The following is an 11,426-nucleotide window of genomic DNA, read 5'->3' on the forward strand; positions in this document are numbered from 1 at the left end:
CCATCAAACCCTGGGATCATCAACATCCCCACAGGCCCTCAACTCTACTCACGAACCGTCATGATATCTTCTTGAGATTACTCAATTGCCATTCTGCAACTCCGGTTTCCACCGCAATGGTGCCCAGACCCCTCCCCTACAATGGCAATTATGCCTCAGCTGACGACTACGTCTCTCATCTCCTTCACTTTGTCAACACTACCGACCTTTTCCAAATCCTTTGCGGCGGCACTCACATCCTCGACTTCTTCACCTCCTCGCCAGGTCTCTTTCACACCGTCCTACCCGAGGAGTGGCATCCTTTTCTCTTACAATGCGACATCATGCGCCTCCTCGATATCTTCATGAGAGATGATCTCGACAGCCTCCAACTGGATGGTCTGCCCGACATGCCGGACAGCTTGTTCCAGTACATCAAGTCAATCAGGCATCTATCACTTGCAAGAGACTTTTCTCCCCCACCGCACGATTTACCCGTCCTACCGCGAACAGTCAAGGTAGGCATGAAGCCTAAAAAGCTTCACGAGGTCAGGAACTTTGCCGACTATGTGCATCGCCTATCGCAGAATATTGCTACCTCGGAGGCGAATCAAATAAGCCACTTTGTAGACTTTGGTAGTGGCCAGAACTATCTTGGCCGCGCACTGGCAAGCGAGCCTTACAATCGACGAGTCGTCGCGGTCGAAGGCCGTGAGAATAATGTCAGTGCGGCAAGAGGCCTCGACATCACCTCTGGCCTGGCAACCAAAGAAAAGGTCATGAGGAATAAGAAGCTATGGAATAAGATTCTCGAAGCGGGTGGGCCGCATCCTCATGAGAATCCAGACGTCTTCAGACAAGTCGCCGGCTCAGAAGCGTTTGACTTTCGACCCCGGGAGCAGTTAAAGTCTGAATGTACCGTGGAACACGGCAAGGGTCATGTACAATACGTCTCCGGACGTCTGGACAGCGGCGACTTGTCTGAAGTCATTGCCAAGATTGACAATACCTCGCTCGCCGAAGAAAAGCCCAAGCTAATGGCCATGTCCATACATTCCTGCGGCAACCTCTCTCACTACGCCATTCGCTCACTCATCCTCAACCCAGACATTCGCGCCATTGCCATTGTAGGATGCTGCTACAATCTCATGACGGAAAGACTCGGCCCACCAACATACAAGCACGCCTATCTGCGTCCAACCCTGCAAGCACTCAACGGCCGCGTCGGCAGGGAATCCTTCAGATTCGATCCGCAGGGCTTCCCCATGTCCCAGAAATTCTGCACCTACGACGACGACGGGGTCCGGCTCAATGTCACTGCTCGGATGATGGCTTGCCAAGCGCCCCAGAACTGGGACAGACTGGATAGTGAGGCCTTTTTCTCGCGACATTTTTTCCGAGCAGTTCTCCAAAAGATCTTTTTGGACAGAGGCGTTGTCAAGCAGATACACCATGTGCCGGAGGACACAGACGGGCAAGCAGCCAGGAGGCCGGGCCCGTTTGACGTCAGCACACAACCTGTTACCGTCGGGGGTCTACCAAAGAAGTGCTATTCCTCGCTACGAGCCTACGTTCGGGGAACAATCGACAAGTTGACAACGAGCACCGAGTATAGGCAGTACGCAGACGTGATGAATGACAAGATGGCCGACATTACGGACGAGGAGATTGACAAGTATGAAGCCGAGTACCTGCCGAGGAAAAAGGAGCTGTGTGTGACTTGGAGTCTGATGGCGTTTAGTGCCATGGTCGTGGAGTCGATGATTGTGGTGGACAGGTGGATGTTTTTGAAGGAGCAAGCCGAAGTTGGCGACGCGTGGGTTGAGACGGTGTTTGACTATGGAATAAGCCCGCGCAACTTGGTGGTGGTTGGAGTGAAAAAGGATCAATGATGGTACTAGTACTCCTACTCCTACTACTCCAAGCAGCGCAGGCGCTCCGATGGCCAATTTTACCCGACCCGTTGTCGTTGTCGTGTAACACCACCAGTGGCCATGAATGGTGAGTTGATGGGCAAACCCCTGTAGATTAAATGCAGGAGAGCGTACGCAAAAGGCAACAAGAATCTTACATCTCGAGGGCTTTTCGCCCATGTACCAGGTCCGCGGCAAATTGGCAATTCGTAGCCGGCCGCCGCACTCGACAACCACAACTAATACCAAGGCTCCGGCTTCCACCCCTTGCATCATCACCACTCCGTGCCTTTTGCCTCACTTCTCGCCACCCCATAGCGGCAACTCTCAGTGCCCCAGCAATACCGTGCGCCGCCGTGTCATTGTAGTCCACTGGGGCCGGGCGAGGATCGCAATGGCACCGACGGGGCAGATATGGCTCATCGTCCACGCCGGGCTCACGGGGTTTGTCGTCATCCCAGCCATTGTCGTGTGGTTCCTGGCCCTGTGCCTCGCGCGAAGGCGACGAGACCCGGCCCGCGCGGCGTTCAGCTGGGTGCAAGCTTGCCATCCGCTTTTCGTGTCGCAAGTCTTCTCCTCCTCCGTCACCACGGCCCTGCGGGCGAATTCACCCGCGGCTAACATTCGCTCCTCAGGTCCCTGATGCTCAGCATCGTCTCCGACATTGCCGGCGTCATTCTCACATCGTGGCAGTACGACGACGGCTCCTTTGATCGGGTATCCCACACGGCATCCGGCATCCGCAGCCTCGACGAGATCTACCAGTACACCGGCCTGATTGCCGTCCTCTACCGACGCATCGTCAACGCCTTGTTTGTCATTGTATTCGCCGAGCTGGGTAACGGCTTCCGCTACGCGCAAATCAGGAAGCCGCCCCCTTTTCGGGGCGTCGTGCGCGCCGCCGCCCTTGGCGTCGCCGTGTCGATTTTCGCCCTTGCCGTGGCGTACTTTGCTCTGCCGCTTATCGCCCTCATCCACTATTACCAGACGACGGGCTACAATGCCGTGGTGGACGCGTGGGACAAGTGCAGGTCGTTGGGGGCTGCGAGTGACGTGATTAATTTTGCGGTCTCGATTGTCCAGGTCGTGTACGCTGGATTTGTGCTGGGCCAGTATGCCGGGCTCCCGGGGCAAAAGGTACGTTGGCGGGAGCAATTGTAGTTTCGTGGGCGAGGAGCTTTTACTCACCAGACGCCTCTAGTCGGCCGCCCTCTACCTTGTTGCCACCATCCTCGACGCCCTGCGCTGTGCGGTCGGGATTGTGGTCCTCGGAAGGTGGATTCTCCCCGACGAGCAAATCCCCTACGCTTGGAATGTCGTCGACGTCGTCTTTGAATCGTGGGTTCCCTTCGTCGTCTTGGTGCTGCTCCTCGTCATTGGCAAGCGCAGGCAGGATGGTCTCTGGAGCACTGGTCGACGCGCGACGCAGGGCGGCCAGGGAGGCTGTCCTCAACAGGCCGTGCCCGAGGATGGCAAAGCGCCTCCTCCTCCGCATGGTTACTACCAGCATCCCCCTCCGCAGCAGGAGAATCCTGTGTGGCAGTACCAGCAGGTGAATCCGGCCCCGGGTGTGGCGTGGAATCCTCACGAGCTGGCGTCGCCGCAGCAGGTTGCAAATCCGGGTGAGCTTGATTCAAGACAGATAAAGCAGCCTGTGTATTATGTGAGCGCGCATCAAGTCCCTGTTGAAGTTTCGGCCGAGAAGAATGTGTAGGTGGAGGGGGTCGTGGAAGCTGATACCGTCGAGAGGCAAATTGCGTTGGCAGTTTGGTATTGAAGTAGGATACTTGTAATTCCTAATTTGGGTCGCTTTGGTGCATGTATTTACAGCTCCGCACAGAATCATCAATTTTACCCCTTGCTTGCAAAGGAGGCGGGATTTTCGACGACGACATACTGATGCCATTGCGTTTTCTCAATAATTGTATTATATCGGCCGCTTCCCATCCACGTGGAAGCAAATTCCCCCGTCTCCAATAGACATATCTATATATACTTGTACATAAAATACATGGTCATAATTCGCAGTCCTTGCCTAGTCAATTGTGGCCCAGCCATTGACTTGCTTGGTCTGTCTGTATATCTCTGCGTCACTTGGCTAAACTCGGTCACCCCGTTTTACGATTTCCCTACCATCCCACCATTGTGTGCTTCCGCAACTTGGTGCTAAAAGGTCGACATGACCGACCAAGGCACGAAATATCGGTGAACATGAAGCAGCGGAAACGTCATGCTCTCATGTATCCAGCCCTGCACAAGGTAAGCAAACACGCCATGCAGCCGTCAAAATGCCAGAGCACCTACAGCCTGCCAGTAGATGGGATCGGTCGGGACGCGGCATCCGCACTCTGCTCCGCGTGTTGGGTCGTAGTAGACGTCCATGCCGGAGCATGGCCGGCCATGGGGGAATCCGTTGTACGCTGTGAAATACCTGGCCTGCAGGTAATGCGTGAGGCAGCTGGGACAGACCAGTGTCCGGTACTTGATGAAGCACATGCTGACTAGTAACGAGCGACGGCTGGCCGCGTCTCGGTGAAGGCGGATGCGTAGGAGAAATAGATGAGATGATGGAGGAAATTGTGTGTTCAACACCGACATGCGGAAGTCGCTGGATATTTTATTACATTTGGCGATGGGCAGTGAATTATAGCGAATCGATTACATATGCTGTTCATTACTTGGAACAGACGTGGCCTAGTTGAATACATGTCAAGTTGAACAAACCTCGTTTTTTCCGACATCGTGGCCAACAATGGGCGGGTGGGACTTGGGCGTCGTTGTCAATGGGACGGCACAAGTAGGGAACGGTTGTTGAGACGAGCTGAATACTGTTAGAAGAAGGATCAAACGAGCGGTCATATGTGGGCTTTGGATAATCTTTGTCGGTCGTGGGCTGTGATAATCTGCAGCCCCAAGGAGTGGAGTGTTTGCAGCTTATAGGCCTTTCATCAAAGGCGCGGCTCTAAACAAAACAACGGGTGGACACTTTTATCTAGAAAGAAGAGGTGGGCACTTTAAAAGGGCTTTGATGACTTGTTTATTTTTTGAATTGACAAAGTGTTGGGATGAGCATACAACACGGAGTGATTGGCAAGTATAAGACGTGCAAGATGGACGCTGAGACGCTCCTCAACCTCACTTGACTTCGCTCTTTGATTGGTTCGTGTTTTGTTAACCACGAGCTCAAAGTCAATGATTTGTTGCTATAATGTGTGAATATTGCATATTGCAATGCCGTGAGAGTCATACCGCATCGTCAGTTCAGCAAAGGAAACCACGGCGTTCATGACACGATTCGTCTACTTGGGAGTATTTATTCCAGTAGCTTCAATGGTCCTTTGCAAATGTCACGGATAGCGGAAGCATCATGCATCTCGGCAAGTCGCGCCGGTGCATCCCCGGGACTGCTGCAAAGGTCTGGCGCATCAAGGGGCGGCTTTTTTCGTCTGATGCGAATGTCGAATCAAAGCACATGACTTCCCGTTTCCCACATTTATCCAAATGTCAACTTGTCTTGACTCCTGACAGAAGCCCAGACGCCACACTGGAGCATCGAGATCTGCCATCATGCCATCATCCGCGCAGCCACCCGTCCCTCTGCCAAGTTTCGTGCATAGGTCAAACAGGGTTGCAGATTGCAGCAAGGCGACAGCATGACACCGTGTGACATCATGTTTCATTTGACCCGTTTGACCTTTGGATGAAACAAACGTCAGAAGACAACCCAACTCTAGACTTTAAACGTCACCTAACGCCTGTAGCGCCTCCGGTCCAGATCCTTCTTTTTTTTTCATGTCTTGAACTCGTACACAGTTGGGTCCAAGCAATCTCAACATGGCTGCAAAGGTATATCACACATCCCCATGTGACTGCAACACATCAGCAAGGCTAACCTGTCGCAGGGTCAAACCGTGCAGAGGAAGCATCAAATGGTGCAAGATTATACCAGCGGTTAGTCGAAAACGTCATTTTCTTTTCACTACGATACCAACTAGTCTTAGAACCCGAGGAGGAAGTTCCAAGACAAATTGCTCTACAACAACAGCCACAATTACAGGCTCAGCAGCCGCAGATTCGGGCCGTGGCCCAGACGTCCGAAAAGTCGAATCCTCTGAAACTCAGGCTCGACCTGAATCTAGACGTTGACATTCAGTTGCGCGCCAAAATCCACGGCGACGTGACGCTGGCTCTTCTGTGGGTTGTTGCCTCCCGGCGGCCTGCCACGCAATACAACTAATTTGTTTGTGTAGGGACATGTGACGAGATCCAGTCAAGGATAGTCTTTGTTGCGTTATACGCCATCATTCATTGTTTCTGCTGCTGACGCCATGGTCAAAGGGGTGTGTTGGCTCGTTCAATGGCCATGCTGAGACCACTTCTCGCAGTCTTTACAAGGAATGAACACTTGCATCCAGAGAGCAAGATGCTAGCCAGTGGCATTCTCATAACAGAGCTACATTTGCCACCATTTCTCCAGTGTTCTCAAGTAGACTGGGACGTCGGATCCGTCTGGCTCATCGTATACTAGCATAATACACCTTCCAGAATTTGTACGCCATCAAACACAATCGCCAATCGAGAGAGCAAGGTGGCTGTACGATCCGGAACCGAAAATCAACCCGTCAACGCGAGGGCCACATTCTCAACCGTGAAGCGCAATATTGTCAATATTCAATAACGCTGTCGTTATAACTTGTCAACTTATTTCCAAGCCGCTTTCCTCAGAAAAACCCTCTCTGGGAATAAAAACCTGACGCATGTCGGCTACACCTCAAACTGCCACGAATGCAAAGACTGACAACGCAAGCTCGTTGTGTATCCAACCTTGCAGTATCAAAAACCCTATCGCAGATTTTCCGTTGTATCCTTTTCCGTTGTATCCTTTTCCGTTGTATCCTTTTCCGTTGTATCCTTTTCCGTTGTATCCTTTTCCGTTGTTTCGTTTTCCGTTGTTTCGTTTTCCGTTGTTTCGTTCTCCGATGTTTCGTTCTCCGTTGTATCCTTTTCCGTTGTACCGTTTTCCGTTGTTTTGTCTTTGCTAAAGTTATTCCAAGCGTTCTACAAGATATGTTAGTCCAGTTTTTATGCGTGGATGGCACAGCCGGTTTACTTGCCGCGGGCCATATGTGAGAAGGCCATCTGTAGAGATACTATCAATTATATCAGCAGAATAATAGAAAAGAGCCAGTCACTGCGTCTCTCACGTCGAGGTCTGGTTGACTCTAAAAATACGTCAGCATTGTTTGCATCCTCAACCACCGTCGCCCCTAGACCTACCCAGATCGGGACCCAACTGTCAAAATACTACATCGAAAAAGTCAGCGATCGGAATCATAGGCATATAAAGGGGCACTATTCTTCTCACATTATCCTGGTTTAAAAACACTTGGCAAGATGGTGCGATGCACCCGCAACTCCCCTTAACCGGGAGACAATGTTTAATCGCCGTGTCGTCTGCCGGACAAGGTTCATTAACGAGTGGAGGGTTAAGAGAACACCGTCTGGTTCCGTCGAGAAGTTTGTATTGAATCCATTGTCTTTTGCAATTGATGCATGCGAACTTTCGACGCCTGAGTTTGCACATTTTGAAAAGACTGTTGAAGGTTTGGTCTGACGCTGTTTGGCTCAATAGTCGAGAGAACAATGGTGAGATGGATCACGGCCAGAGAGGAGAGTAGCTTTGATTGTTGAGGCGGGAGCTTTTCTTCCGTTGCCCCCGAGTCTCTCTTGTGTCTTGAGGGTGTTTAAAGCTCAAACACACTTGCCAACAAGGTAAACAAAAAACCTGCAAAGGCAGGAATTTGCTATGCACCAGTCTCTCTCTTGCTTCGTGTTTTCTCTTTGTAGGTCCAGAGTGGAAAGCGCGCCCACTCCTTGCTTCCCAACACTCCAGCATGAGGCGTTTCAGTGAGCCAAAAAAACCCAGGCTAGCAAGAATCACTATGAATACACTGACAGATGGTCGATACGGAAGAGGCCAATTCATTTGAACTTGCAAGTCAATCCTCCAATAATATTTACTTGTTGCGTGGCTCTTTCGTACTTGGTACTGTCCGCCTACTATGAACAGCACCCGCTCTTTGCTCCCAAGACAGTGAATGAATGATTGGCAAGCATGGGCGTTTCAATGAAGCAAAGACGCAGCCTAGCAAGCATCCCTGCAAACAGCTCCGGTCAGTGACGAATTTCTCAAAGGGCATTGTTGCAGGAGTAGCATGTCTCTTTTTTCTTCTTTTTTATCAACGGATTCATCTGATGTGGTAACTGTTCAACAATGCCATTTATGGAGGTGGCAATGCTCAACTCTGCGTCTCAACCAACCAATAACATCAATTCACACGCCTACGGGTTAGTCACCACTTATAGATACCATCGGTAGCAGGACCTATTGGCCTCATCCGAAGTATACACTAGTATCCCATCATAATTTATACCCGTCAACGACCAAGTTAGCCCACTTAGCTGCCAACGGGTAATATAGCCCGGCACCGTAGCCAGTTACCTGATCCGGTTAACCACGTCCCGCCTCTCACCTGTACATATACAACATTCACGCCCAGACATCTGGAAAGCTAAATTTCCGCCGCGCCGTCTATCCCGGCCCAACCCTTTGACCCTCCACGATGCCGTAGCGGAGAACACGGAGCAACTCGACCCCATCCAAGCCGAGGTCGCGCGCCACTCATAAACACCATCCCCCATCTCCATACACAAGCATCATCCGTCAACCTCTGCAAAAATCTCATCCCGCTCACCTCATCCACTTCCCTTCAAAATACGGCCAACATGTCCAAAGCGCTCCAAGTCACCTCGGTGGGATGGCTGCTCATCTCGCTGGGCCACACCGTACGTCATCAGCCAACGCCAGCCCCCGGCGCCCATCCACAAGTACATACTCACCCGTGACAGGCATCCGCCAAGGACTGGCAGGAAAACGCAAAGTTCCAAACCCTCCCGCGCCTCGCCTATGCCTGCGCAAAAGCAGGCTGGTACCAGGGAAGCGGCTTCTTCATCATGAACGGCACGTCCACGACTCGCTCCCCCATGCACTGAGCTCCTTTGCTGACATCTTGCGCCCCCTCCCTTCCCAGCCCTCATCAACTATGCCTGGTCCAAGAACCCGGCGCTCCTGCGGGATCCCGTGCAAAAGGCCGTTGCCGGGGCCATGATTGCCATCATGTGGGCGAGCGGCTGGTGGTACGCCAAGAATGGGGTGACGAGCAATGCTGTAGCTGTTGGGGCCATTGGTGCGTTGCAGGGCTATTCTGCCTTTACTATCTGATCGGCAAGACGGGGGTACATGTATGATGTATATGTATAGTCACTGAGACTTGTATTGTATATGCAATCGGCAAAGGATACTTTGCAAACCTAGCCAACCTTGACTCTTCGCTCTCCATGGGCTCTGTGCATGTCGCAGGTGAAACTACACATGTTCGGTGCGCACGGGTTTGACCCAAATCACCTTTCAGGTTGACTATACGCGTATAAGTATGAGTCTTGGCATCGAATGCCCTCTATATTGGTATATCGTGGACCGTACCCTATCTAATGCTTATCTAAAATAGAAAAATAAACAAGAGCCACCCTTTCTATATCTTTGTGCATAAATCGTGTGAATTCGTTCATTTTCATCCGTCACTCCGGACACAACGGGTCTTCCGTCGCCGATTCATTCACAACTCCAGGTTCGCGACAAAAGGTTTCATCACCTGCACTCTTGTTACCGGGAGGCGGTCGGACAAATAGCAGCGCCATGAATGCAATACCGCACAAGAACGCCATATAGAACCAAGGCAGGCCGATAAAAATACCCCTGCGTTCTAGCCCGATATTAAACAGCTTCGCCAGCACCGGGCCGGCAATGAATGAACCCGATACTTCCATCATTCCAATGAGGGCGTACAGTTTCGAGATAGACTTGGCATCAACATAGTGCGACACCGTGGCTCGAGCGAGTGGGCTATCGGCAGCACCAAATGTCCCAATGAACAATCCGAAAAGAAAGAGGATTACATTTTGGCTAAAGGCTTCGATGAGGGCGCCAAGAATAATGAGAAACGTCGATACTTGGGTGAGGAACAAGTCTTTCCCGAATACTGTGAACTTGAATCGACGTGACACCAGAATCTCCGAGACCTTGGGTAATGCGACCAGAATAATGAGGTTGAGGACGCCCAGCGGTGACAAGAGCAAACTTGTCTCTGCAAGCTTCCATCCAAAGTGTTTGCTAATATACTGCGCCAATACCGAAGTATATGCCGCGAATCTGGCCGACTGAAAGAAGAAGGTGAGCAGTAAAAGGGGTATGTTGATATTCTTAATCATGTCCACAGAGTGCATCAGATCATCCAGACCCTTGCCGACATGCTCTTTGAAGGCTTGGGCGAATGTTTGGTCCTTGTTCCTCTTTGCTCTCGTCTCCACATTCAAGGTCTCTGGGATGAAAAAGAAGATGCAAAGCATAAATGGCGTGACAGTCAAGGCAACGTAGACTGGCACCCACGGCCCGAAGTTGGTCATTAAAACACCAGCAAGTAGAGGGCCGATGAGGCCGCCAAGAGTAGCCCCAAAGGTGAGATATAAGAAGCTAGCCGCCCTGTACTGGATTGTCAGTGTTTGTTGTCGCGACGGAACAGGAAGGGTGAGCCATGCGTGTCGCCCGTGAATACACGTACTTTTGTTGCTCGGTGCTGACATCGGCAGCAACAGCGTACAAGGTATTGAGCAAGACCGGTACACCGCCGCCTAGCAACGCCCAGAGCGAACCCGTCATGATAATATACGGATTTCGACGAAGGGTGTCTTGGAATACGCCAAACATGAGCGGCGTGAAACTGAATGAAATGGCAAGACCAACATAAGCAAGGACAGCCGTGGGCTTGCGGCCGATACGGTCAGCCAACATGCCGTAAGGGAAAGTGACCAGCAATGCTAAACAGCGTCAGCGTTCTGCATTTGTAGTGTGTACGGTACGAGCGTCTAGACGCACTCATGACGGAATTAAACAAGCCGCACCACCCGATCAGAGACGCCAGCTGGGACTGCACGTCATCTACTTTGCATTTCATCTCGTCAATAATATCGTATGAGTCGTCCTCATAATGTACATGACACAGCGCATCTTCAATCAGTCGATATACGGGGATAAGAAGCAGCATGCCACTGGATGTGATACAAAACTTCATAACAGCGGCAAGAAACACAATGGTTCCGGGTGTCTTGGCTTGCCATGGCGCAGCCCTGATAAGAGGTCTCGTTGGTAACGGCTCATCGGGTTGTTCATGAGTGGGCGTTGTTTCTGGCTCAATGCCAGCATCTGCTTGCTCCCGTTCATCATGGGTGAGGAACGGAGCGTCCTCTTCCCACTCCATTTCTGATTCAAGCTCGACCTCGGACATGGTGCCTCTTTCTGGGTGCGGGTTTTGCTGAAAATTTATGGATGAGGGGGTTCGCAAAGCGTGTGCAAGTGTTTTGCTGGATTTCAAAGTAATGCAATCGAGACATGGAAGCGGCTCAAGGTTCAAGATGCTC

The 11,426-nt window shown here is 51.5% G+C and overlaps 6 protein-coding genes across 6 annotated transcripts; 4 read left to right on the forward strand and 2 right to left on the reverse strand.

The window, feature by feature from the left end:
• Positions 1–116: 116 nt before the first annotated feature.
• Rrnad1_1 (Protein RRNAD1) lies at positions 117–1,871 on the forward strand (the record flags this gene model as incomplete). Its single annotated transcript, XM_014687165.1, has 1 exon — positions 117–1,871. The coding sequence occupies one exon, from the start codon at positions 117–119 to the stop codon at positions 1,869–1,871; it is 1,755 nt and encodes a 584-aa protein (XP_014542651.1).
• Positions 1,872–2,286: 415 nt separating this feature from the next.
• Positions 2,287–3,606, forward strand: G6M90_00g062250 (uncharacterized protein; the record flags this gene model as incomplete). Its single annotated transcript, XM_066130737.1, has 3 exons — positions 2,287–2,456; positions 2,528–3,029; positions 3,094–3,606. 3 exons carry the CDS (start codon positions 2,287–2,289, stop codon positions 3,604–3,606), a joined length of 1,185 nt encoding a protein of 394 aa, XP_065986701.1.
• A 2,120-nt stretch (positions 3,607–5,726) lies between these two features.
• G6M90_00g062260 (uncharacterized protein) lies at positions 5,727–6,129 on the forward strand (the record flags this gene model as incomplete). The annotated part of the gene is made up of 3 exons (XM_014687163.1): positions 5,727–5,738; positions 5,795–5,843; positions 5,894–6,129. The coding sequence occupies 3 exons, from the start codon at positions 5,727–5,729 to the stop codon at positions 6,127–6,129; spliced, it is 297 nt and encodes a 98-aa protein (XP_014542649.1).
• A 605-nt stretch (positions 6,130–6,734) lies between these two features.
• Positions 6,735–7,476, reverse strand: G6M90_00g062270 (uncharacterized protein; the record flags this gene model as incomplete). Its single annotated transcript, XM_066130738.1, has 5 exons — positions 6,735–6,950; positions 7,003–7,042; positions 7,097–7,114; positions 7,170–7,196; positions 7,454–7,476. 5 exons carry the CDS (start codon positions 7,474–7,476, stop codon positions 6,735–6,737), a joined length of 324 nt encoding a protein of 107 aa, XP_065986717.1.
• A 1,202-nt stretch (positions 7,477–8,678) lies between these two features.
• Positions 8,679–9,174, forward strand: G6M90_00g062280 (uncharacterized protein; the record flags this gene model as incomplete). Its single annotated transcript, XM_014687162.2, has 3 exons — positions 8,679–8,738; positions 8,802–8,913; positions 8,984–9,174. The coding sequence occupies 3 exons, from the start codon at positions 8,679–8,681 to the stop codon at positions 9,172–9,174; spliced, it is 363 nt and encodes a 120-aa protein (XP_014542648.2).
• Positions 9,175–9,530: 356 nt separating this feature from the next.
• Positions 9,531–11,293, reverse strand: atnC_4 (MFS efflux pump atnC; the record flags this gene model as incomplete). Its single annotated transcript, XM_014687161.1, has 3 exons — positions 9,531–10,491; positions 10,571–10,826; positions 10,885–11,293. The coding sequence occupies 3 exons, from the start codon at positions 11,291–11,293 to the stop codon at positions 9,531–9,533; spliced, it is 1,626 nt and encodes a 541-aa protein (XP_014542647.1).
• Between the last annotated feature and the right edge of the window lie 133 nt (positions 11,294–11,426).

This window comes from Metarhizium brunneum, chromosome 3, assembly GCF_013426205.1.
Source record: "Metarhizium brunneum chromosome 3, complete sequence".
Taxonomy (NCBI): domain Eukaryota; kingdom Fungi; phylum Ascomycota; class Sordariomycetes; order Hypocreales; family Clavicipitaceae; genus Metarhizium; species Metarhizium brunneum.